This window comes from Gracilinanus agilis, chromosome 5, assembly GCF_016433145.1.
Source record: "Gracilinanus agilis isolate LMUSP501 chromosome 5, AgileGrace, whole genome shotgun sequence".
NCBI classification, from domain to species: Eukaryota; Metazoa; Chordata; class Mammalia; order Didelphimorphia; family Didelphidae; genus Gracilinanus; species Gracilinanus agilis.
In genome coordinates, this window is record NC_058134.1 from 111,838,516 (window position 1) to 111,865,175 (window position 26,660).

Consider the following 26,660-nt stretch of genomic DNA (forward strand, 5'->3'; position numbering starts at 1 on the left):
CGGAGACCTTTACACTGTGGTAAAATAGAATGTAATGGACTTCTGTACTAGCAGCAATGCAATGACCCAGGACAATTCTGAGGGATTTATGGAAAGGAACGCTACCCACATTCAGAGGAAGAACTACAGGAGTGGAAACACAAAAGAAAAACAACTGCTTGAATAAATGGGTTGATGCAGACATGATTAGGGATGTAGACTTGAAACGACCACACCAATGCAACTATCAATAATATGTAAATAAGTCTTGATTGATGACTCATATTAAATCCTGTGGAAATGTGTATGGGCTATTGGGGGGAGGGGAAAGTAAAAACATGAATCATGTAACCGTGGAAAATTTTTCTAAAAAAAAATGTAAATAAAAGAAAGAAATATGCTTAAAAGGAAAATTTGACTTGCAAGGCTATACATAATTTGGAATTGAAAATAAAAATAAAATTGAATTAAAAACTAACTCCCCCCCCCCTCCTCATTGGACAATCTGTGAACGAGAGAAGATAGATAAAACATAATCAGGAAAAGGTAGCTGTAGGGATTTCAAACTCTATTGCTAGAAGAAAATATATACAGAATAGGCAGTATATTCCTTGGAATATTCATTGGTGATAATAATTCATTTTTCCTCTCCCTAGTTTTCTTTTAAACTATTTTAAAATTTATTTTATTAAATATTTCCCAATTTTAAGTTAAAAAAATTAATCAATTTTAAGAATCTGATTTCCAAATTCTCTCCCTTCCCTCCCCTATCTCCCCTCTTCATCCCTTTAATCTTTTTGGGAAGCTGAGTAATTTGATCTTGACTTCGCGTGAGGTCGTGAAAAACATGTCTATGTTAGTCATGTTGTGTGTAAAAAAAAAGCCAATAAAAATAAGTAAATTTAAGAAATTATGCTCTCATCTCTATTCAGAGTTCATCAGTTCTTTCTGAAGGTGGACAGTATTTTTCATCACAGTCCTTTGAAACTATCTTCTATGCTTATCATGATTAGAGTAGCAAAGTCTTTCACCACTGATAATCATCAGTGTTCCTCTTACTATGTGCAATGTTCTCAAGGCATTCTTACTAGTTTAATATCAGGAACAAGTCAGTTTATCAGGCAGATAAGTAGGTACAGTCAGGAAGACCCATTTACTACAAAAAGCATTAAAAAAGACAGGAATGAATACTACTTGCACACTTCCAAACGTATTATAAAACAGCAGGCATTAAAACTATTAGTAATTTTAATAGTAGCAAAGAACTAGAAACAAAACAGATACTCATCAATTGGGGAATAGCTAAAACTGAAGTCAGTAAATTAGCAGAATATATTACTGTGGTATATGAAAGAATGGATAAAATGAATATAGAGAAGCATATAAAAACTTAAATGAGTCCTAGGTTCAAATCCGGCCTCAGACACTTCCCAGCTGTGTGACCCTGGGCAAGTCACTTGACTCCCATTGCCTACCCTTAACCACTCTTCCACCTATAAGTCAATACACAGAAGTTAAGGGTTTAAAATAAAAAAAAAAAAAAAACTTAAATGAGCTGATAAAGAATGAAGTAGAGCCCCCAAAACAATATACACGACTATATTATAAATGGGAAAAATAATCCAAAATGTTTCAGAATCACTAAGAACAACAAGTATGGCTTCAAAGAAGAGATATTAATAAAATAGTTTGGCAGAACAGATTCCTATAAGAAAATCTCATCTCACTCTTGTAGCTCAAGTGTGGTTCATACATATACTTTCAGACTTTTTCAGTGTGTAGTAGGTTTTGCTATTATTTGTTGTTATTTCATATGGATACCTGGGAGGGAAAAAGGAGGGGGATTCAAGACGGGAGAAATTTTAACAATGTTAAAAAAAAAAGTAAAGATATCAATAACATCTATTTTTAATAAAGAACTTGAAAAGATCCTCTAAATCAAATTAACAGGTAGAGTTATTTTGGGGCATTTACCCTTATTAATTACTGGTATTACCAATAGTTGATACTGCTATGGACAGGCTTTTGATTTTGACCACTGAGAAGAAATGGCTGCTCAAGAAGTTGAAGAAAAACTGCTCAGGCCAGTTATATAAAACTCTATTTATTACTATAACTAATAAATTCTAAATAAATCCCAATCAATCTTTCCTGCAAGGGAATTCTTCATGATCACGAAGAATGATCCTTATTCTACACTAACTAAATTCCCAAATAACTATCTTTCTATTCTGAAACTAAAAATATAAACTTATAAACAGATTTGCATTTCTCTAATTATTAGAGATTTAGAACACTTTCTCATGTGCTTATTGATAGTTTTGATTTCTTTAGCTGAAAATTGCCTATTCATATCCCTTAACCTTTTATTGATTGGAGAATGGCTTGATTTTTTTGTACAATTAATTTAGCTTCTTGTATATTTGAGTAATTAGACCTTTGTCAGAGTTTTTGTTTATAAAGATTTTTAACCTGTTTGTTGTTTCCCTTCTGATTTTAGTTGCATCGGTTTTTTTTGTACAAAAACTTTTTAATTTAATGCAATTGAAATTATTTAACATTTTGTAATTTTTTCTAACTCTTGCTTGGTTTTAAAACCTTTCCCAAAGATCTGACAAGACCACTGCATTCTGAATCGGTTGTTTTTTCTCTGTTTTCTTTTGCCCCCAAAACTTTGATTCTACAATTTCTAGTTGCAAGATTGTATATTTATTGAGTTCCTTTCCTTCACGTTTTTGCCTCAACACTTGAAACAGTAGTTTGATGTTTTCTACTAGTTCCTTGTTATCATTATCTTGTTTTGGATGAGATGCCTTGTAATAATTAAACAGAAGAGTCAGGACTGCTTTTGAAATTGCCAAAAAATGCCATAGAGACAGAACAATTGCCACAGCTATTGGTATGAAGCATATACATTCAGCTAAAGTGAATGCAATCCATTTGTAATAGTCATAGATTTCAATTAATTGTTGTTATCAAGTTTGGTATTTTTATCAGCCAAAACGTATATAATCCCTGCATAAAAGACAAAATAAGCAGTGACAGACTGCTTAATACAAAAATTATTCTTGTGAAATTCATTTTCTTTTTCTTCAGAAGATAGTATGTTTCGTTTGACTTGGCTTGCCAGAATGTTATGGGGATAATTTGAAGAAAGGTATGTGGTACAAGGGAATTTTGAAAGGAGGTTATCAGGGATTTGTTAAGATAGTAAATCTAGATTACAGGTAGGCTGGTATAAGGAGATTCAGGATATAATAGGGCTGAAGTCAGGAGTATAACACTGAAGGAATAAGATCTTCAGGAGAGGGAGAATTAATCTAACAGGCAAAGACACAGGGGCTTATAGACCAGGACTCAGACTTAAACACAGGCTGAGGGAAATAGACTAAACTGAAATTAACAATCAGGCTTTAGTTAATTTCACAGGAAGGGACTTGTTTTGAAGTTACACCTTCCTTCAAGATGGATACCCCGGCTTCTCTTCAAGCCCAGAGTATGTTAGTTCTTTCCTCTTCTTCCCTCTCTTAATAACTAACTGACAAATTATACTAATAGGATTGTTGAAACACGAAAGGGTTTATTATCTTCAAAAGGATGATCTGACAGGAAAGTGGATTAAGGAAGCCCTAACAGTTGTCTCAGGAACCTCAGGTGGGGGAAGGGAGGCAGAGATGGAGTCTGAGTAAGGACCTGCCTTTAACTCAAGCTTACAAAGTGCTCTTGATATCTAAAGGGAATAAATGATGACTGACTAGTTTCTTTATATCTAATATTGTCAATTATAGTTAACCCTTCACGAATTTGAACTCCTCTCTAATTACTCTCCTTATTAACTACACAGACATATAAGGTAAGGGAGCGAAGGTAGGAAATAATATAGGGAAGGAAGATACAAAGGGTTTATCTAAAATAACAGTTCTTAAATATTTCAAAGCTAAAAAGGCTAAATTTCAATTGTACAGATAGGCAAGGAAGGAGCTCAGCTGGTCAGAAACCCTCTCCACGAGAGACCCAAACCAACTGACTCTCTCCCTCAAGATTCCAAACCCCTAACTGCTTTCAGAACTCAGCCAAAGCTTGAAAAAACTATATGACCCCCTCTCTCTATACTACACAAGTATACTATTCTGTGTTTGCCTAATTTTCTCATAGTTTCCTTCTTTATATTCAAGTCATTCACCCACTCTGAATTTATCTTGGTGTAGGGTTAAACTCATAAACAGAGAGGAATAAATCAGAATTTCTTTCCTGCTGTTCAGATGAAAAAGCAGCTTGCTAGAATTCTCACAGATTTCTCCACTCAAATAGTTTACTCTTTTCTGGCCCCTATTGGGGTCAGCACAGGTACTGCATCCAATACTCTCCTTTACTGGTCTGCTAGGAAGGTTTCAAGAGATAAATTCACCAGAAATTCTCCCAATTTGCAGAGTGGGCTCTTTGGATAACCTTCCTTATTCAGGATTGTTCAAAGAGTTAGTCATTGGTTCAACTGTCTTTCCCAAAGCTCCTTGTGAAAATTCTCTTCCCATAAATCCTCTTTGAGAGTCCATTCTGACTTAAAGAAATCCAATTCACTTAACTATTTCTTAGCCATCAATAAATTTTGTTAATTAACCCTATTTCCTACTTAACTCTTAATTAACTAATGAATACTCTACTACAGTACTCTGACAGTAGATGACTCCAATGCAAAAAAAGTGACGATGAGGAGGAATATATAAGAAACTAGAAAAGTCAAAAGGCATTACAAAGAAGTCATGTGTTTCCATACAGATATCATGAACATATTCAACAAAAACAATAATGACTGATAGGCACCAGATATCATAAGCACCAAATAACACCATGAAGAATGAAACACTCAAAGTAAAACAGTTTTTGTTGACTGGAAAGTATTTCCAGTTAGCTCTCTGTGTATAGTGAGACTATGAACTTATCAGGTGGAATTTATGCTGTGATATAGAGTAGACTAAGAGAGCAGTCAAACATTAAAAACCAAAGGGAAGAAATTTAAGTTCACTAGTCAATTTTTCTCATGGACAAAATTAAGGTCTCAAGCAACATGGTCTTGGAGAGACAATTTACAGGCAAAGTGAGTTTAAAATAAAAGAGTTAATTTTAAAAAATGTATTTGAGCAAAGCTTTACACATTATTTCTGTTATGGTGTTACCAGGTGGACACTTTAAATTTAAAATTCTAGCATTCAACTGCTTTTATTTTTCTGTAAAACTCTGCCTTGCTTCCCCCCTGCCCCCAGCCTGAACATTTTTACAGATGTTGAAAAAATAAGTTAACATTTAATACAACACTCACCTGATTAGACTTTTCTACCGTGCTGCTGGGAACCTCTGTAGTATCTTTTACAAAAAAATTATCTATAATGTGTCTCTCTGCACATTCCTGGCTGCAAACTGGACAACGAATGACTCCAACTGGGGAAAAAAACATAAGCAAATTTTAATTTAGGATTGAATATATGAACCTAGCTGCTTGAAAATTTCAGAAAACAAATGGCTCAGTCCTAAAATGACAATATTTCACATTGTACTATAACCACAAAAATCATACCAATTTCCAATTCTAAGAAAGCAATTTTATCTTCATATATTAAATGATGCATAAATATTAACTGTATAATACTTAATGCTTAAGAAATCTCTCCAGTGTACTTTGTGAATCTAGTTCTAAAGAGCAAACAATTGTTACAGACTTTTAGATTGAAAGTTTAACATTTTCTGTATGGACCATTTTACAGCAAAGATCCATATATTCACTCGTGCCCAACTTCTCTGTATTCCCTATATTTGGAACAGGATACAATGCAAACATAAATGTTTGACTGACCAAATCTATAGATAGCTTTAGAAATATTTTTTGCACCTATGCTAAATTACTAACTGGGGAAAGACCAATGTTCTCCTTCTTAAATGTTCTCCTTCTTAAGGAGGTATTCTAGACAGCATATACAACAAATAATTGAATACATTTTTTAAAAAAACCCTTTAATTTCCAAATTTTGTTGTGTAGATCTCATTTAGAGAGACTTATACAGGATGAAAAATCTCTGGCGTTCCATAGTTTCCTAAAATAAACCTCTTTTATAGGTACATTGTGATATAGTGGAAAGAACACTGGCATGCAAGCATGGATTCTAATACGGGTTACAATATTTACAGGTTACAATATTTACTAGATCTATGACTGGCCTTAGTCTGATCTGGTTTAGTAGGGATAAGAATACTTAACTTTTACTTTGGCAAAATACCTATAGCACTCAATAAATGCTCGTTGACTTGATCTGGCTACCTCATAAGACTGCTGAGAAGAAAGTGACTTGAATAAAAACACTGTTAATGTGAGCTATTATTATTGTTACACAGTTAAGATTTAGTAACTAGACTTCTATAACAAGCTTCAATATATTTAATGATTATACCCAATCTAATAGTTTATTCAATAAATTAATCATTCAACAAGTATTTATTTAGTATCTATTATGTGCCCAGAACCATGCTAAGCTGCTAAAGTTACAAATACCATGACTGGAACAACCCTTACATACAAGCTTATATTTTAATAGGAAAAACTATCTATTTATATTAAATAAAGACAATACAAAATAATTGGGAGAGAAAGGCACTATCAGTCAGGGTGATCAGGAGAGACTTCCTGTATCATGTGGAGAGAGATTCCATGAGATGAAGTAAGGAGGAAATCTATTTTGGCCATAAGGGATAGATAGTATAAAGGCTTGGATAGAGATGGAAATGTCACATGGAAGGAATAGGGAAAAGGCCAGTTTGGATGAATCAAAGAATTCAGAGAAAGAATAATAATATGTAATGAGACTGGAAAGATAGTTTGGGGTAAAGGCTGTATAGGGCTATAAAAGCTAAACAAAGAAGGTTATATTTTATATGTTAGCTGCAACTGGGAGCCCCAGAAGTTTGAGTTAATTATCAAATTTTTGATTAAGAAAACCTACTTTTCACAAGATGCTAGGGATTCAAACACAATGATAAGAAGAGCCCAATTGAAAGTTAATAACGAATAAAGAGCTCAGCACCCTTGTAGCAGTGGTGGTGGTGGTTGGTGTTGGTGGTGGTGGTGGTGGTGATAGTAATAATGAGATTATAGTGCCATTATATAGCAAACTACCAAGAACTATGCTAAGGACTTTAGAAATATCTCATTAGAGCCTCAGACGGCTAGGAGGTAGGACATCCCCATCACAGCTGAGGAAACTGAGGTAAATAGGTCAAATAGTAGCCCAAGGCCATCTAAGTATTTGAGACAAAACTTGAATTCAGGTCTTCCTAGACCCTCAGAGGTCTATCCATTGAACCATCTAGCTGCCTTCCCTTTGAAGACTTTTCTGGTCTTCAATCAAAATGATGGGAGAAGGATTTTAATCACAGACAAAAAGCTTAGCAGCTTCTGTGAAAACTTTCTAGAATAAGTTCAAGTTAACAAGCATCTTAGTTGTTTTTTTAATTATATCCAATTCTTTGTGACCCCATTTGGGGTCTTCTTGACAAAGATAAAGGAAACTAAGGCAGAGTTAAGAGACTTACTCAGAGTCACATAGCTGGTAAGTACCTGAGGCCAGATTTGATCTAAGTAGTATCTTTCTGACTCCAAGCCTAGTACTCTATCACTGCACCACCTAGCTACAAGTACTAATAATTTGAAAAGAATCCTATTTGGGTTGCAGTGAACTCAATACACCCAAAGGAGAGACACTGTTAATTTTCCTCTAGAAGGGAAGAAGGAGGAAAAAAACTAGGTAGATAAAAAAGAAATGCAATATTGTAGGTCACGTGGTGAATGATTTTGAAGCTTAACTACTGGTTTGTAATGAAGAAAACACTCTTGATAAGTAAGGTGGTAGTCAAGTTTGTCACAGAAGTTTTTATCCCACTGCCCCAATTTAAACAATTTAGGTAAATAAAATCAAAAAGCCAAATTTCTCCAAGTCAAGGTAGAGGACCAAATCTTCCATATAAACCCGGAATCTTGTACATATTACATAGTTGGACTTTTGGATATTGGTTAGTTTTGCTGATTTTTAAAAATTTCTTTAAAAATTCTTTATTGTAACAGATGGCAGGGTGGGCGAGGAGGAATATAGGTTTTATAGGACAGGAAAATTAAAAAGAATTAGAAATTGGAAAGAAGCCCAATAACCAGAACAGAATAAAGCCAAAAACATAAAATTACTTAGGAAAGAACTTTCTATTTAAAACACACATATAGATACCTCAACAACTGTTGCTAGTGAAACTGGACAGAAGTTTGGTAGAAATTAGACCTTAATACTAAGATCATATTACCTTTCACAGTCACATGTAGGATATTTTTAATAAAACACGGAGTAGAGGCAATGAATGTATCTAGGATAATGGAAGTGGCTACAATGAAGGATGGGGGGGGGCAAGGGAGAGAATCTTTACATCAAGGTGGCAGGGTGGCTATAGCATCAGGCCTAGAGTCAAGAAGACTCAAGTTCAAATTTCTCATAAAAGGGTTTGGTATCCAAGATATATAAACAACTAACTCCTCAAATATTAAGTGACCAAAAGATATGAATGGCTCTCAAAAAGGATTGCAAACTATTAATAACCATGAAATAATGTTCCAAATCACTAATTTAAAAAAATGGAAATCTGTCAAAAGAACCCTCTGGTTTCACATTAAACTCATATGCAGCAAACTGATAAAGATGGCAATAGTTGATGTTGGTTGGGTTGTGGGAAGGAAGACAAGACACACCATTGTACTGCTTAGCATAGCTGTGAATCAATACAAACATGTTGGAAAGCAATTTTGAATTAATGGCAAATGAAATGACTAAATGTCCATTTGTCTCAAGAATCCACTATTAGGCATTTGCACCAAAATACTTATATTACAAGTACTTTATGGTGTGTTATACCATAATTATATATTATGTTGTATGTATGTATATACACACACTCATAATAAAACCAATTTTATACAAGTATATTATGGTAGCAGAAAATCAGATGTAAGAAGAACAACACATGGGCAAAGAATATCCTTTTAGTACCTATAGTAATTAGACCACACCCTGATACTCCAGCCCCTGGTTATGGTTTTTGTTCCCAAGCCTGTTTGTGTCTTGTGTAGTTTGGACACTCTCATTTCCCTGTAGCCATGATAATGTCAATCAATCATGCTTCTAAGTCCTCAGTTCCCCAAATTCTATTGTTCCTTGGAGCCATCATCTAGCTTGGTGATTTCTCCCAGGGATAGGTCTCCCAGAGTCCCAGGGTGTGCACTGGGCTCTGTGTAGCAGCCGAATATGGACCTATCCCTTTCCTGATTAAAGACTTGGTTTTTCTGACTACCTTTAGTAGTTCTGTGTTTTTCCCAGGTTAACAGATGTATGAGAAGATTAATTATTTTTTTAAATTTAATCCAAATTCATTTAATTTATTTAGTTATTTTCTGTTTTATTATTAAATTATATTATTAGGCATTATTTACTAAGTATTAAACCTTCCCTTACCTTCTTTCCTCCTCCAATCACCTTATAATCATCTATATCCCCTTTTATCCTTCCTCACACCCAAATTGCCTTCCTTGACCCCCTCAGATTACCTTGTTTACATTCTTTATAACAGTATACCTTCAATAGACAGAAGTAATGTCATGTGAGGTGTGCATCCTAATGACAGGAAACAACAAAGAGAAACTAGAAAAGGCAATTTTTATAAAAGGAATGACAACTAGTGCAATTTTCCTGGAAAGAAAAATTCATGAATTTTAACTTTAATGCTAGAAACAGAGTAAATAAAATTCCATGAAATTGAAAGGGTTTATCAAAGTGATTGGGATAAAGTTTAGGTAGATTCAGGTTAATCAGTTATAAAGTAGTAACTGAAAAGTAAAAAAAATCATAAAGAAGTATTTATTTTTTGTGTGATTTATCACTTGTTTATTTGGGTATATGATTTGGGGTTTTGGTTTTATAAGATTACTTATAAAAAATGAATAATATGGAAATGTTTTGCATGATAAAAAAAAACCATGAAAAAACCCAAAACAATTTAGTCCACACAAAGATCCAGGACAGTTAGGTCAATCAGATATGTATCTAGTTGAAGATAGAAGAAGATTTAGGACTGAAAAAACAACTGAAAAACTCATTAATGAGACAATGGTAGCTAACTTGCATTTGGGAAGAACAGGCATGAGACCAGAACATATGCCGTACCTTTTTTTCCTCTCCCCAGTAGGGCAGAAATTGGTTTCAATGTGCATTCTATTCTGTGATGTTATTTTTTTTATTTTCAGGCTATGTTGTGAATGTCTTTTACCAGCTAGAGAAGTATTAATTTAAAAGCTCATCTAGGGTGAAATATCAAAAACCTTGTGGTGGAAGAAGTTGGATATCTCATAAGGAATGAAAGAGACTGAGGCATTTGAAAAATGTTTCTGACTAATCATGTGGCTTACAATTTCCTTTATGAATGTATCAGTGGAGAGGTAGGAAGCCAAGATGGTGGGTACAACAGAAAGCAATACTGAGCTCCCCACAATAAGTTCTCCAAGAGACTTAGAAAATGCATCAAACTGAATCCTGATGGGTAGACACAAGGAAAAAAAAATCATAGTGAGTTATTTTCTCTCAGTCCAGATTAGAATATAATTTGAAAATAAACTGAGAGATTTGAATAATGGTAACATGGTGCTGTTTAGGGGTATACCACTTAGAGAGCACTCTGAGTCAGGGAGAGGCTGTGTAAGAATAAGTCCCAGACCCAAAGAGGGTATCAAGATGGAAAGAGATACTGACTAGAAGCTTTGCTGCACACTATCCAGTTCTAGATTATAGAATCAGGACAGAATTGAGAAAGGGATGTCTGTCTTGCAGGTGGTGAAGGTCCATGGCTGTGAAAGAAGACATATATGTTCAGAAGAAAGCTTTATTAGTGTTGCTCAGAGTCTGAACAAAGCAGGGTTTCAAAGAGTTCCAGCTCTTGATCCAGATTGAAGCCTATGGAGGAACAACTAGCATAGGAATCAGATCTAAGGGTAGTTTACATTTCTTAAATTCTGAACTATTATAGTGATATTTATAACAGAACCAGAAGAGAATGACACCAAAAGAAGTATAAAGCCTCACAAAAAAAATCACCTGTATACAAACTCAACTCAAATTCCTAGAAGAGGTGAAGTAAAAAAAATTATATATGATGAGCACTTAAGAGAAAAAAAAATAGAAATTAAAATAAGAGAACTATGAAAGAACTAGGAAGTGCACAAGAAATAGGAAAGCTTATCTAAGAAACAAACACCCTGAAAATTAAAATGGACCTAATAGAAGTCGATGACTACATGAAACAACAAGAAACATTAAAACAAAGGCAAAAGGAAAAAAAAAATCTAAAGAAATGTAAGAATCATGGGACTACTTGAGGAAAAAAAATCTAAACATAATATTTCAAGATATCTTAAAATAAAACTGCCCAAATATCTTAGAAATAGTCTGTCAACTAAGAATACATTAAGTGCCTACTATGTGCTAGGCAGTCCCAAGCCTGGCTGAAAAAGGAGGAGGGTTGGGCGGGGGCTAGCAACCTCACCCCGTAAGACCCGTAAGAATCTCACTTGCTATAGAAACTGCAACTTCATTAAAACAACAAAACCAACGATCACCTAGTCTGGAAGATTGTTCTCCAACAGAGTCCATGATGCGTGCTGGCAAAAGCCAACAAACTCCAGGCCTACGTCGAATCTTGAACATCAGATGGCCTGAAAAGATCTCCAATACCAGACTCTGGGAAAGAACAATTCAGTATCCCATCAGTCAGGAGGCTATGAAAAAAAAATATGGAACCCACCAGGGAGGAGAAAAGTCGGAAGGCCAAAACAGACCTGGCAAAGATATGCCCAGTTGGTGGAAGTTTCCCAGAACAGAGTCCATTGGCGTGAGATGGTTGTGGCCCTATGCTCCTCTGGGAGTCAATAGGAATAATAATAATAATATGTGCTAGGCATTATGCTGAACATACACGTGGGCGATACAGAGAAAGGCAAAAGGCAGTCCCTGCCCTTGAAGAACTCATAATCTATCAGAGGGTAAAGTGAATATAGAAAGAATCTAGCAATCAATAACCACCTGAAAATCATTTTAAAAGCTCAAAATGAAAACTCATAGAAACATTATAATCAACATTCAAAGTTTTCCAGTCAAACCTAAAATACTGCAAACATTTAGAAAAAAAATTCAAGTACCCAGAAGCCACAGTAAGGACTAAACACAATTTAGCAGTTATCACTCTAATAAAGTGGAAGGCTTAGAATATGATAATCTCAAAGTCAAAAGATATAGGTTCATAACCAAGAATAATTTGCCTAGCAGAATTGACTATAATTCTGGAAGGGAAACAAATGGATTTTTAATGAAATAGAGTACTTCTAAGCATTCCTGAAGAAAAGACCTAGGCTACAGAGAAACTTTGAAGGTCAAACACAGGAGTGGAATCATGAAAAGATAAATATGAATGATTGTAAGGGATTAAACAAAGATAAACTACTTACATTCAAATTTAAGAAGATGATACAAGTATCTCCTCAGAACCCTATCAGCATTCAGGTCACAAAAGGCCAGAGAGTGTTTTTGTTATGTCTTGATGAATTTAAAAGAAGAATGGAAAAAAGAATGAGGGAAGAAGGATAATGGAAGGAAAGTTAGGGGAAATTATCTTACAGAATCAGAGTATGCAAGTTGACATTTAAACAAGGAAAAGGGCTAGCTAGCAGGAAGGAGTGGCTGACACTTGAATCTCATCTGAGCTGAATACAGGAGGAAAGACATCCACATTCACACAAAGTTATATATATTTCATTCAAACAGGGAAATAAAAGAGGAAAGGAAGAAGGGAGAAATGAGGGAGGGTAGTTTAAGGGAAGGTTTAGTTCTAAGCAAATCAAACTCTTAACTAAGTATATACAAAAATACTTAAAGTTCCTTTTGAGGTGATACAGATTACAATCTGTGAATAGTGCCCACTGATTTGGAAAGACTTGAACAAGTAATATAACAAAACAATATTGGGCTATAAGAAACAACAAAGTGAAGATTTCAGAGAAACTTGGGAAGACTTGAATGACCTGGTACTGGACTACCAGTAAAGAACCAAACAGTCTATACAATGACAATATGAAAAAAAAAAAAGTTAAAAAGGCTTAAATATTCTCATTGTCATGATAAGATTAAGAGGGTTAAGGATGAAAACACCATCTACCTCCTGATAGTGAAGTTCTCAATAGTTTAGAATGAGATAAAATTTTTATTTTATTTTCTTTGGATATGGCCAATACAGACTGTTGCTTGACTATCCATAATAGAGATTTTATTTTTCTTTTGTTCTCAATTGGGAGGAAGGGGAAAGACTTTGAGAACAGGAAAGGAAGGCAGATTTTTTTCTTAAATAAAAAAGATAATTTTGTATGAAAAGAATTAACACTTTCAGACCAAACTTGTTTGGAAGTGGACCCCAAGGTGAAAGAAATAACTTATATGGTTCAAGAAGAGCAATCTACCTACTTCACAAAATACACAGCACAGACATTCTGAAAACTGAAAACCATAATACAAGACTTTTAAACAAACAAATTAAAGAGGTGAGACATAGTAGTAATGGACTTTATTTTATTTAATCCATAATTTGACGCTTAGTAGGTTTGTGACCTTGGAAAAGTCATTTATGAACTCGACAAATGACATCAATGAGATTTTCACATCCATTCATTGCCATCATTTAAGAATGACACAAATATGCATTATTAATTTATAAATGAGGAGCCTGAGATTCATATTGTATACAAAATCCCAGGTATTCTAATTTTTAGTTCTGGGATCCTTCCATTTCACTTGAAGCCAAGAGGGATTCTGGATGACAGGATTGTGTTTATTTTTTCTCTCCTTGATAGAATGAAGTTATGTAACAACTAGAAATGTTTCATTTTTGTCTTGATATCAATATCTAGCACAATTCCTTAGGTATGCAGAAGACAATAATTAATTGTTAATTAACTGATTGTTGTTGTTGAGTTGCTTTTTAATCAAGCTCAATTTCTTTATGATTCCATTTGGAGTTTTCTTGGTAAAATTATTGGAGTGGTTTACCCTCTCCTTCTCTAGTTTATGTGATAGATGAAAAAAGTGAGGCGAACAGGGTAAATGACTTGCCCAGGATCACTGAGTTTTTAAGTAATCTCAGCCAGATTTGAACTCAAGAAGAGGAGACTTTCTGACTCCAGATCCAGCATTCTATCCAATACACAAAATATCTTACATTTGGTTTAAGAAATTTTAAGAAATCAATAAAATCATTCCCAAGACAAAGGGTATTATTCTGCTTAAAGAAGCTCAAGGAGAAAATAGATAGTAAAACCATACTAGTGGGAGACTTCAATCTTCCTCTATCAGAACTAGATAAATAGAACCAAAAAAAGAAATAAAAAAGAAGGAAAGTGAATGAAATGTTAGAAAAATTAGAGGTAATAGATATCTGGAGAAAAATAAATAGGGATAAAAAGGAATATGCCTTCTTTTCAGCAGCACACGGCACATATACAAAGACTGGCCTAAAAACATTGTAAACAATGCAGGAAAGCAGAAATAATAAATGCAGTTTTTCAGACCATAATACAATGAAAATCAATCAATAAGAGCTCGTGGAAATACAGATTTAAAATTAATTGGAAACTAAAAAAAATCTAATTCTTCAAAACTGGTTGGTCAAAGAACAAATCAAAGAAACAATTATTGATTTCATTGAAGAGAATGACAGTGAGGAAACAACTTATCAAAATCTATGGGATAAAGCCATTCCCCAATTGATAAATGGGCAAGAGACATGAATAGGCAATTTTCAGGTAAAGAAATCAAAAGTATCAATAAGCACATGAGAAAGTATTCCAAATCTCTAATAATTAGAGAAATGCAAATCAAAACAATTCTGAGGTATCACCTCACACCTAGCAGATTGGCTAAAATGAAAGAAGGGGAGAGTAATGAATGTTGGAGGGGATGTGGCAAAATTGGGACATTAATGCATTGCTGGTGGAGCTGTGAATTGATCCAGCCATTCTGGCTGGCAATTTGGAATCATGCTCAAAGGGCTATAAAAGAATGCCTGCCCTTTGATCCAGCCATACCATTGTTCGGTTTGTACCCCAAAGAGATCATAGATAACCAGACCTGTATGAAAATATTTATAGCTGCGCTTTTTGTGGTGGCAACAAACTGGAAAAGGAGGGTATGTCCTTCAATTGGGGAATGGCTGAACAAACTGTGGTATATGCGGGTGATGGAATACTATTGTGCTAAAAGGAATAATAAACTGGAGGAGTTCCAGGCGAACTGGAGAGACCTCCAGGAACAGATGCAGAGCGAAAGGAGCAGAGCCAGAAGAACATTGTACACAGAGACTGATATACTATGGTAAAACTGAATGTAATGGACCTCTGTACCAGCAGCAATACAATGACTCAGGACAATTCTGAGGGATCTATGGCAAAGAACGCTGCCCACATTCAGAGGAAGGACTGCAGGAGAGGAAACATATAAGAAAAACAACAGCTTGAACGCATGGGTCGGGGTGGACATGATTGAGGGTGTGGACTCGAAACTACCACACCAATGCAACTACCAACAATTTGGAAATAGGTCTTGATCAAGGACACATGACAAAACTAGTGGAAATGTGCATCGGCCATGGGTGAGGGGAGTGCGGGGGGTGAAGGAGAAAGTAGGAGCATGAATCATGTAACCATGTTAAAAATGAATATTAATAAATGTTTTTAAAAAAAAGTCTATGGGATACAGCCAAAGCAGCACTCAGGGGAAATTTTATATCCCTGAGTGCATGTATCAATAGATCAGAGAGGGAAGAGGGCATGCAACTTAAAAAACTAGGAAGAGAACAAATTAAAAATCTCCAGATATAAGTAAAAGAACTATTGAACTAATAAATAAGACTATGAGCTAGTACTTTGAAAAAACAAATAAAAGATAAAGTAGTGGTTAATCTAATTAAAAAAAGAAAGGAAATCAAATTAACGGCATCCAAGATTAAAAAGGGTGAACTCACCTCTAATGAAGAGGAAATTAAGGTAATTATCAAGAACTATTTTGCCCAATTATATGGCAATAAATGATAATCTGGTGAAATGGGCGAATATTTACAAAAATATAAATTGTCCAGATAAACAAAAAAGGAAACAGAATGCTTAAACAATCTCATCTCAGAAAAAGAAATTGGTCAGGCACATTTGGAAACCTAGTTTTGGGTACCACATTTCAAGTAGCATAAATCATGTCCAGGAGAAAAATGATTAAGAAGGATAAGAAAAATTCGATACAATGTTGGAAGCATTTACTGAGCATCAAATATTTGATGGCATGATAGATAAGATGATATATCAATATGCTAGATACCAGTGCAACAGACAAAAATGTAAGACTCTAACTTCAAGGACTTTACATTCTGTTAGGGAAAACAAGCACACAGGCATTAGTTTTTCTATTCTCCTTTATACAAAATAGTCGTGTTTTTATGTTATCAAGTTTAGAATAAAAGGCCAAAAATTTAAAACATACTAATTCTAACCAAAAACAAAGAAGAGTTGAGAGATAGCCAAAGTCTGATATAAGGGTCTAAGATTTGAGAAGACATAAATAAACAGGAATTCTTACCCTAGAACCATTTTTTATTAGATGAGTAGTCAAAAGATACAGAGGAGAAGATGGTGGATTGCTAAAATAAAGAGAATTACACTCCATTGGGGGTTAGAGATGAATTGCTTTACTAAGCCATAAAGGAAATTTCTTCTAAACTCCATCAACCCAGGAAGTTACAGAGCACTGTGGAGGACCTGGGATAAAAAAAGTCACTGGCTTAGGCATGACAAAAATCTCCTGGTGTTTTGTTGACCAGGTACTGCCAATAATTAGTCAGCAATGCAGAGAGTGACTACAGTTTATTCAGAGTGGGACACTCCACCAGAAGTAGATGATGACAATTGTCTATCATAATTCAACTAGTGACAATTATACATTCATGGCAAAAAGAGTACCAAAAGAGATATGCTTATTGGACTCCTAGAGTATGGTTATCATTTGTTTCAAAGAAAGGAATGTGTTATTAGCATAGCCTTTTCTTCTAGCTCAAAGGGAACTGTACATCCTTTGTCCAGTAAGAAAAGGAGCAAACCTCCTTGGGCTATCAAGTCTTCTTTTGTAATCATAAAGCAATTAGAAGCAAGAAGGGAGATTGGAGGAAACCTACTTTTTGCAAATTGATCTGTTGATATAGCAATCCCATTCTTCCACCACTCCCCTTTCCCAGAAGGTTTTAGTTGCAACAGTGGTCTCTAGTTAGTTATGCTTCCACTTTCAGTTTTTTAAAGGTTGATTGGGGGGGGGGGCGGTGTTGGAACACCAAGTCAAGGGGCAGAAGCAGGAAGAGAAAGCATATACACACATATATGAGGTCAGTAGGTGTTCTCTCATAACTGTAGTTTCACATCCACAATAAGTCTTGTTACTATACCTGAGACCTATACATGCTGAGGAATGTACATATAGAAATATGGCAAACAGAATGGAGTTTGTTATGTCAGTTCTTAACAGACCAATCTTAGTTCTTAATCTTCTTTTAACATAGCTCTAGATCGAAAAATAGGTCTGGTTGGCACTGTGGATAAAGCCATCAGGCTTGAAATCGGGAAGATGCTAGCCTCAGACACTAGCTGTGTGACTCTGGGCAAGTCACCTAATCCTGTTTGCCTCAGACGCCTCATCTATCAAATGAGCTAGAGAAGGAAATGGCAAACCACTCCTCTAGGATCTTTACCAAGAAAACTCAAAATGATACCAAGAAGAATCAGACACAACTGAAATGGCAGAGCCAAGAAGTTGGAGCCACCTGGCTTACCTTCAAGACAATTCCAGCACCTCTAGCATGAACTCCATAGCTGTCTATGTCCAGTAGCAGGAGCCTTCCCAGATACCCAATACTACAGGAGAGAAAATGTGTGGTATTCTTGCCAGATCCTTGCTTAAGCTCAACAGACCTGGCTGCTGTCTAAGGCATTCCTATAGGTTGAGCACAGAACTCCTAAAAACAGAGCTTAAGAATGGCTTGGTCCTAGCAGAATTACAACTTGGCCTTGGCCTAGCAGAGGGAGCAGCTTCAAGACTAAACCAATGGCCACAGGAGAAATGATGCCAGCAAAATCCAGTCAGAGGGAAAGAACACCAAATGGAGCAAGTAGGAAGATATCTTAGAATATGTTGACCAGAGGGGAGCCCTCAGAGAGAACGGAGAGATCCCTTAATGGAGAGACCTAATCTGGCCCAATACTTGACACTGCCCACACCATTCACAGTTGTAGAATCTGAAAAGGCCATTCCAGAAGCAAACCAAGGAAAATTCCAGATCATGAAGAAACATGTTTTGAGAGATAATAAAGCCTGTAGTTAATAGTGATGTCACAAGACCAAATAAAAGCCTCAGAGGAAAATAAATGTCCCCCTGAAATGTTCTATCTGGCCCTGTGATATTATTCCTAATCTGACAAATACAGTAAGTAGGATACAATACAATGAAACTTCGAAAGAGTTGCCTTAGAAACAGACTGACAGATGAGCATTTCCTTTCCTTTGGCCCCCTCTAAAAAGTTTGCCCATCACTGCCCTAGCCATAGAGACAGAGTGTATCTAAATAAAAAGAAGAGAGATACAGAATGAAAAACCTAAGGGGGAAAGAATACATGGAAAATTGATAATTTAGAATAGCAAATAGAAAACATTATTTAAGAACTAATCAGGGGCAGATGGGTGGCTCAGTGGATTGAGAGCCAGGCCTAGAGACAGGAGGTCCTGGGTTCAAATCTGACGTCAGACACTTCCTGGCTGTGTGATCCTGGGCCCATTGCCTAGCCCCTACCACTCTTCTGACCTAGAGCCAAAACACAGTATTGACTCCCAGACCGAAGGTAAGGGTTTAAAAAAAAAAAAAGAATCAGAATGAACTAGATAAGATTCGATAATACAATAACACAGGAAAAGCAAAATACCGAAGGAAAAAAAGAAAATCAATGAAATGTAATATAAAAAAACTGACTTGGAAAATAATGCCAAGAAGAATACAAAAATTGCTGGATGATCTGAAAATTATAATAAGAAATATCAAAGATATTTTCCCAGAACTCTTAGAACAAGAGAGATAAATAAAAACAGAAAGAATCCACTAAAATAACCCCAGAAAGAACCTGAAAATAAAAAACTCCAGGGAACATAACCAAAATCTATTTTCTAGGTCAAAGTAACATTAAAAAAAATACTCCAAGCAACCAAAAAAGGAGTTCAAATACTAAAGAGTCACAAGAAAAGCAAATTTATGTGGCACTTTATTAGTTATGGTTTGCAAAACACTAAAAACATCTCATTTTTATACTAGCCTGCTATAAGGATATTGTTGTTAGTCATTTTTCTGTTGTGTCCAACTCTTTGTGACCTCATTTTGGGACTTCTTGGTAAAAATATTGGTTTGCCATTTCCTTCTCCATCTCATTTTACAGATGAGGAAACTAAGGCAGGCATAAGTTAAGTGATTTCCCAGGGGTCACAGAGCTAGTAAATATCTACAGCTGGGTTTGAAATCAAGTCTTCCTGAGTCCAGGTCTACTGCTTTATGGACTATGCCACTTAGTTGCCATACATGAGACTTAGCCACAATCACAAAGGAAAGGAGAGCATGGAATATATTTCTAAAGAGAAACCAGGCTATCTATCCAGAAAAAAACTAAGAAAAATTTTACAAAGGGAAAAAATAGACCTTCAATAGAAAAGGCTTTCCAAGCATTCCTAATGAAAAAAGACCAGAACTAAGTTAAGATGGAAACAAATCAAGAGAAATATTATATATTTGTATTTTTTTGTATAGTTGAAAATGAATGTAAGGATGAAATTTTTACAATTTAATAGGAGAACAGAGCAATATCTTTGGAAGGTAGTATCTTTAAGAGTCATAGAGAAAAGTTAAAATGGACGAATGTCTGTGGGTGGTTTTGTTCTGTTTTAATAGGCCTGGAAAATATCATGGAGGAAGAAGACAGTGGGACCAGCATTCTGTGAACTTCACTTTCATCTGAATTGGAATAAAAGATTGAAATATGCAGGCAGGCTGGCAGGCAGGCAGGCAGGCAGGCAGGCAGACAGACAGACACACAGGCAGGCAGACACAAAGACACACACACACACACACACACACGAAATACATGAAACTCAAAAAATGGTCCAACAAGAAAGGGATAGTGGAATTCAAGAGGGAAGCAGAATGGGTAAGGGAATAGTCAAAAACAAAATCATAATTACTGGAGGGAAGAAGTAGTATAAAAGAGGATTGAAATGAAAGCAAAAAAAAATTAAAACCTGGAACCACAGTGAGAACTGAAGAGATAAGCCATAAAAGAGAATTAACAGGTTGTTTTACTTCTAAGACAAGAGTCAGGCAAATCTCTTCTCTTCTACTACCTACTTATTTATAAAGCCTGAAATGAAAGTAAAGAAGAAATACAAAAGGACAACAAGGAAATGTTATATACAAATAACAATTATTACTGCAAATGTGAATAAGATGAACTAACAAACCAGAAAGAAATATAATGAATTGGATTAGACTGAAATGTTTATAAGAAATATCCTTGAACCACAAAGATTCATATAGCTTTAAAATGAAGGGCAGAAGCATAATCTATTATGCTTCAATTGAACTCAATAGAACAGGTAGCAATCAGGATCTTAAGATAAGTCTACAGTAAATAAACAAAAGATAAATTAAATTTCATTATGCTAAAATGCATTCATAGGTAACAAATCAATATAACAGAATCTAAATACTTAAGAGGAAAAAGCTATCAAATTGGGAGAAAGAAATAGAAAATAAAATTATAACAGCAAAGTCCCTCTTTCAGAACTTAAAAAAATAAAACTAACCAAAAGATAAACAGGAAAGAAGTTAAAAGACTTGAACTGAGCTTTAGAAAAAAAAAAAAATTAAGAGATGATAAACCTCTGATATTTACTGAATGAAAATAGAAAGGAATTTTGTATATCTTCAACTGTGGAAGGGTATACTTTCAAAAACTCATGATGTATTATGCTATAAAGATCAAATTAAAAAATATAGCATAGAAATCTTAAGAATTATTGATGTTGCAATATTATATTCAATAAAGGGCCATTAAAGAAAAAAATGGAAAAGAAATTAAAGACTAAACATGATTATAAAGAATTATCAGCTTAAGGATGTAATAGGGAAATAGGAGAACAGATTCAGTTTCCCTTTTAGAAGGAACAAATTATAGAAATGATAGAAAATTTGGGAGAAAATGACAAGAATATTAATAAACTATTAATAATATCAATAATAAAATCATATTATCTTATCAGATGATGAAAAAGCTTTTGAGAAAACCCAATGCTCATTTCTATTGTCATAGAATTAAAATAATCTTTCCTTAACACAGAAAACAGTATTTAAATCCAAGAGTTATCACACAATGGAAAATAAAGTTAAAGACTTCCCAGTAAGATCAAGGTTTAAAAAAATGTCCATTATCACAATTACTTTTTAATATAATGCTTTAAATGTTATCTGGAAAAGTATGTCAAGAAAAGGAAATAATGGAAATAAAGGAGAAAACAAAATTATCAACTTTTGGAAATATTATATGATGGTGTAAAGAAATCTAGCTATAACAAAAAATTAAACAAGATTCCAACAAATTATTAGGTGATAAAATAAATCTACATAATTAGCATTCGTGTGTGTATATATATATATATATGTATATATATATATAACAAAACAGCAAAAAGACATTCTATTCAAAATAATTACAGAAGTTATAAATATATAAGCTATAAACTATAAATCCAGCTCCATCCATAGAATAATGTGAAAGAGAATTCTTTACTCTATTGTCTATCCTGAGTTAACACTAACTTAAGTATAAACTTGAACTAAGTGGAGGAGCTAGCAAACCACTTAGTGAATTCACACACTACTTAGGGCTAGGTGTGATATTGGAAATTTGGGGTCCTTGAGTTTAGTGTTGAGATCCCTGATCTAAACTTCCTGTGGACATTTAGATTTCTTACAAACTGTCATTGGCCCCTGAGAAGAGGGGAGGAGACAAGAAATCACCATAAAAGCCCTGAACTCAGTCTGGGGAATGGTCTTGAAGAAAATTGTCTGACGAGATAGCCTTCTAACTGGGGAAGTCTTTTGCCTTCAATTGAACCCTGGAGGAGCTCTGACTGAGGACTGTTTTCTATTAGGACTACCATGTGGGTGAGTGAAAAAGACAGACTCCCTTTCCCTGCCTTGTTCTGGAGGTACTAGCCTCTGAAGAGGCCCTTTGTCTTGGAGGAGGCCTCCTGGATAAAACCCTTGTTTAATTTACCTCTGGGCCCCTTCCTTTGCTGGCTACTCTGAAGCCCTGCCTGGTTTGGACCAGGCCAGAGTAATTATCTACTCTCTCTGATTTTCTTATTTTCACTCTTTCTCCTTTTGTAAATAAACTATCATAAAAAAAATCATTTGGAATTGAGTAATAATTCCTGGAGACCACACTCTTATAAATTTAGTCCAACCCATTTATTTTTTACCCCTAACATACTGGCCCTTACAATAAAACATTCTTCAAAGGAATAAAGATAGATGGAAATAATTTTCTTGGGTAGTTAAATCAATATAATAAAAAGGACAATTCTAAATTGATTTATTTGGTGCTATCCTTTTGTCTATAAAAATAATCTGTCAGCTCTCATTCAAGGTCTTAAAGTTTGCTGAGAAGGCTGAGGCCCTGTTTTTTGGCATATTTGTCTCCTGCTAGAAAGGTTTTAAACTGAAAATGCAGTAAAAGACATGGATTTTTGGACATGACTAATGTGGGCTTTTTTTGTTCACCCTACTACATAGTTTTGTATTGAGGGATTTGCTTTTGGCGATGAAAAAAAAAATTAATAGGGAGGAAGTTACAGAAAGGACAGATTAGTCTATAAATACTTGCTACTTGTTAACTAATATTTTAAAGGATATGAACATTTTTCAAAAGTAAAATAAGCTATCAATAAATATATTTAAAAAATGTTCCAAAAGACTAATAAGTACAAATTAAAACTGAGTTCTCACCTCATTTACAAACTAGTAAAGATGATAAAATAGTTGATGCTGGAGGTTCCCTGGGAAAATCAGACTCACAAAAAGTTTGGTTGAGTTGCAGCTTGGGCCAACAATTGAGAAAAAATAGAATTATGGTACTCTCACACATACACATCGACACACACTTATGTATGTCACATATATAATAATATATGATATATATATGACAATATATGATATATATACATATATATATCTTTGTGTATAAATATATGTGTAGTCTACATCTATGTATCTATCTACCAACCTCTGGAAAACCACAGACACTTTAATGTTCAAGTTAGTGCTGACTAAAGGATTCTTTGGTTATTCATTGTAATTCAAAGCTATTCTGAGCCAAAATCAAAGAGGTCTAACAATTTCTCTTGCTTTTTCAGTAGTTATTCAGAGACTGGATGAACAAGTAGAAGGATTGAGTGGTGATAGAAAGAAAACAATATTTTCCTAAAAATGTGGGGATCTCAAAAAAGTACCATAAATGAAAGTATTTCTAAGGGTCACATGAATACAAACATAAGCTATACCTATCACATTAGCTATTATGACAAAAAAGGAAAATGAGAAAACTTGGAGGGGATATGGGAAAATTGAGACACCAAATGTACTGTTGGAGGAGTTATGAACTGATTCAACTACTCTGGAGAGCAATTTGGAACTATATTCAAATAAGCTATAAAAGAATGAAAAACCTTTGACTCAATACCACTAGTACTAGGTTTGTATACCAAACAGATTAAAAAAAAAAAAAAAGGGATAAAGACCTATGTAAAAGGGAATTCTTGGTTCTCTTTGCCTAGCTGGAGTTAACACTTTGGTTGGCAATAACACAAGCTTGAACTAGGTGGGAGAAGCTTGAAAACCACTTAGTGAATTCACACCTTACTTGATGCTAGGGGAAAAGCCAGCAAGATACTTAGAGAGCTCCACTTTTTCCCCCAAACTCAAACAGCCAGAAACTCAAAGAGTTCACAGGGTCAGGGACAGGAAACCACCATAAATGCCATGAAAATCACTGAGCAGGCATTCTGGTGAAGGAGTAGAGATCTAACTGCAAGAGGAAAGAAGTTGGCTTGAAGAAAGTAGATCTCAGGAGTCACCTTTAGCTCCAGTCATTGTCTTGAGTGAGTGGATAGCTGGTTTTCCCTTCCTGTCTTCTGGAGATAGTTTAATTCTGATTGAAGGTTAACAAGTCCTGAACTGGAACAATATTTAGTTAGATAGGTTAATGTCTTTTCTACCCTTTTCTATTTCTCTACTTTATAAATAAAGGATTTATAATTTTCATATATTTAGCTAAACCATTAATTTTAACACGTAAACCTATATATACAAAAAATATTTAAAGCAATTCTTTTTGTGGGGGCAAAGAAAGTGAGGGGATATCCATGAATGGAGGAATGGCCAAATAAGTTATAGTATATGACTGTAATGAAATAATATGAAAAAATGAAAAAACTGGAAAGATTTACACAAATTGTAACAGAGTATGAGCAGAATCAGGAGAATACTATACATAGCTAACAGGAATACTGTATAATAAACAAGTGAGAATGACTTAGCAATAGAAGAATCTAAAACAATCTGAAAGGACTCATGATAAAAAATGCTATCTGCTTCCAGAGAAGGAACCAATGGACTCTTAATCCAGATCAAAGCAATTTTTTTTACTATTTCTTCATTTTTTTTTTTTTTTGGTTCAGATAATCCACAAAAGGATTAATATGGAAAATTTTTACATGGTTGCACTTGTAAAATCTATGTGAGACTTCTTACCATTTTAGGGAACGAGAGGCAGGAAGGAGAGAATTTGAGACACAAAATTCTTTTTAAATGCTGCAAACTTTTTATAGGTAATTGGGGGAAATAAAATTTAATAAAAATATTAAGTTATTACTATTTAGTTTGCTATACATAATTTCATTTCCTAAAAAAAGAAAAAATTTATCCTCATTCAGAGGAAGAACTGTGAGAGTAGAAACAGAGAAGAAAAACTACCTGATCACATGGGAGGATGGGGATATAATTGGGGATATTGACTCAAAATAAGCACCTTAGCACAAATATCAATAATATGGAAATAGGTCTTGATCAATGACATATGTAAAATCCAGTGGAATTGTGCATCAGCCATGGGGGAGAGGGGGAGAGGAGAGGAGGGATAGAACATGAATCCTATAACCATGGAAATGGAAAAATGTCCTCAATTAAATAAAAAATTTTTAAATGAAAAAATTAGAATTAATGTATGAAAAGTCAGTAAAATGCTTATAATTTGGAAATAAACCTAAAAATATTAATGGGTATATACTACAAGAAGGCCAATGAGTGACAAATGCTTCTAAAATATAAAAATATTTTCATTAATACTTTTGGTGGTAAACAAACAAACAAAAAACAGTAACAAAGTGAGTGTGGGGGGGCAGCTGTGTAGCTCAATGGATTGAGAGTCAGGCCTAAAGACGGGAGGCCCTGGGTTCAAATCCAGCCTCAGACACTTCCCAGCTGTGTGACCCTGGGCAAGTCATTTGACCCCCATTGACCACCCTTACCACTCTTCCACCTAGGAGCCAATACAGGGAAGTTAAGGGTTTAAAAAACAAACAAACAAAGTGAGTGTTCACTGACTGAGGAGTAGCTCAACAAATTATGTTATTATATAAGTAACAAGTGTATTGCTGCAGTTTAAGAAATGGTGCAGCTGTGTGATCCTGGGCAAGTAACCAAATCCCTACTGCCTAGCTTTTATTGCTCTTCTGTCTTGGAACTAATATAGGAGGAAGGGAAGGTAAATATGAGTCTGAGAAACCCAGAAAAAACTGAAGTGATGCAAAGAAGGCAGAAACAGGAAAAATATGTAATCAGTGATTATTAATATAAATTAAACCAACACTGAGACAGATTAAATATAAATAAAGGCCAATCCTAGTTCCAGGGATAAATGATGAACACTCTCCAAAGGTGTTGGATTAGGGATGAGAAATAGTGTGAATTGTCAGAAATAGCTTTTCTTTATGCTTAATTCTCTTTCTTGGTTTAAGAAAAGTTCTATGGGCGAAGAATGTGACTAGAATTTGTCCCCCAAACTGCCTCTCAGCAAAGCTCTTTTTATTTAAAAACAAAAAACAATCATCTCAAAGCTCATAATAATTTAAGGAAGGGTAAGCCAACCTTGAAATAGTTCCAGATATACAAAAGCCAACAGCACATAGATTATCATAATGGTATGAAATCCAAAAGGAACTTTTAAACTATAAATAACTAGTCTCTATGTCAAGAGGATAATCCAAGTAACAATACTATGTTGTTAATAGCTAAATGGAAATCACATTTGAAAGAGGGAGAAAAAAGAGGGAAATGATTTTATTATGTACCATATCAGATAAAACAGAAAAGAAATGGAAAAA

General features: G+C 34.6%; 1 protein-coding gene across 2 annotated transcripts in view; it reads right to left on the minus strand.

Moving 5' to 3' along the window:
- The window catches only part of TRIM24 (tripartite motif containing 24), a 136,676-nt gene that overhangs the window by 82,457 nt on the left and 27,559 nt on the right, over positions 1-26,660 (minus strand). For both annotated transcript variants that reach the window (XM_044679674.1, XM_044679673.1), the window contains exon 2: positions 5,297-5,415. In XM_044679674.1, the coding sequence (XP_044535609.1) occupies positions 5,297-5,415 (119 nt within the window). The remainder of the gene's footprint in view (positions 1-5,296; positions 5,416-26,660) is intronic.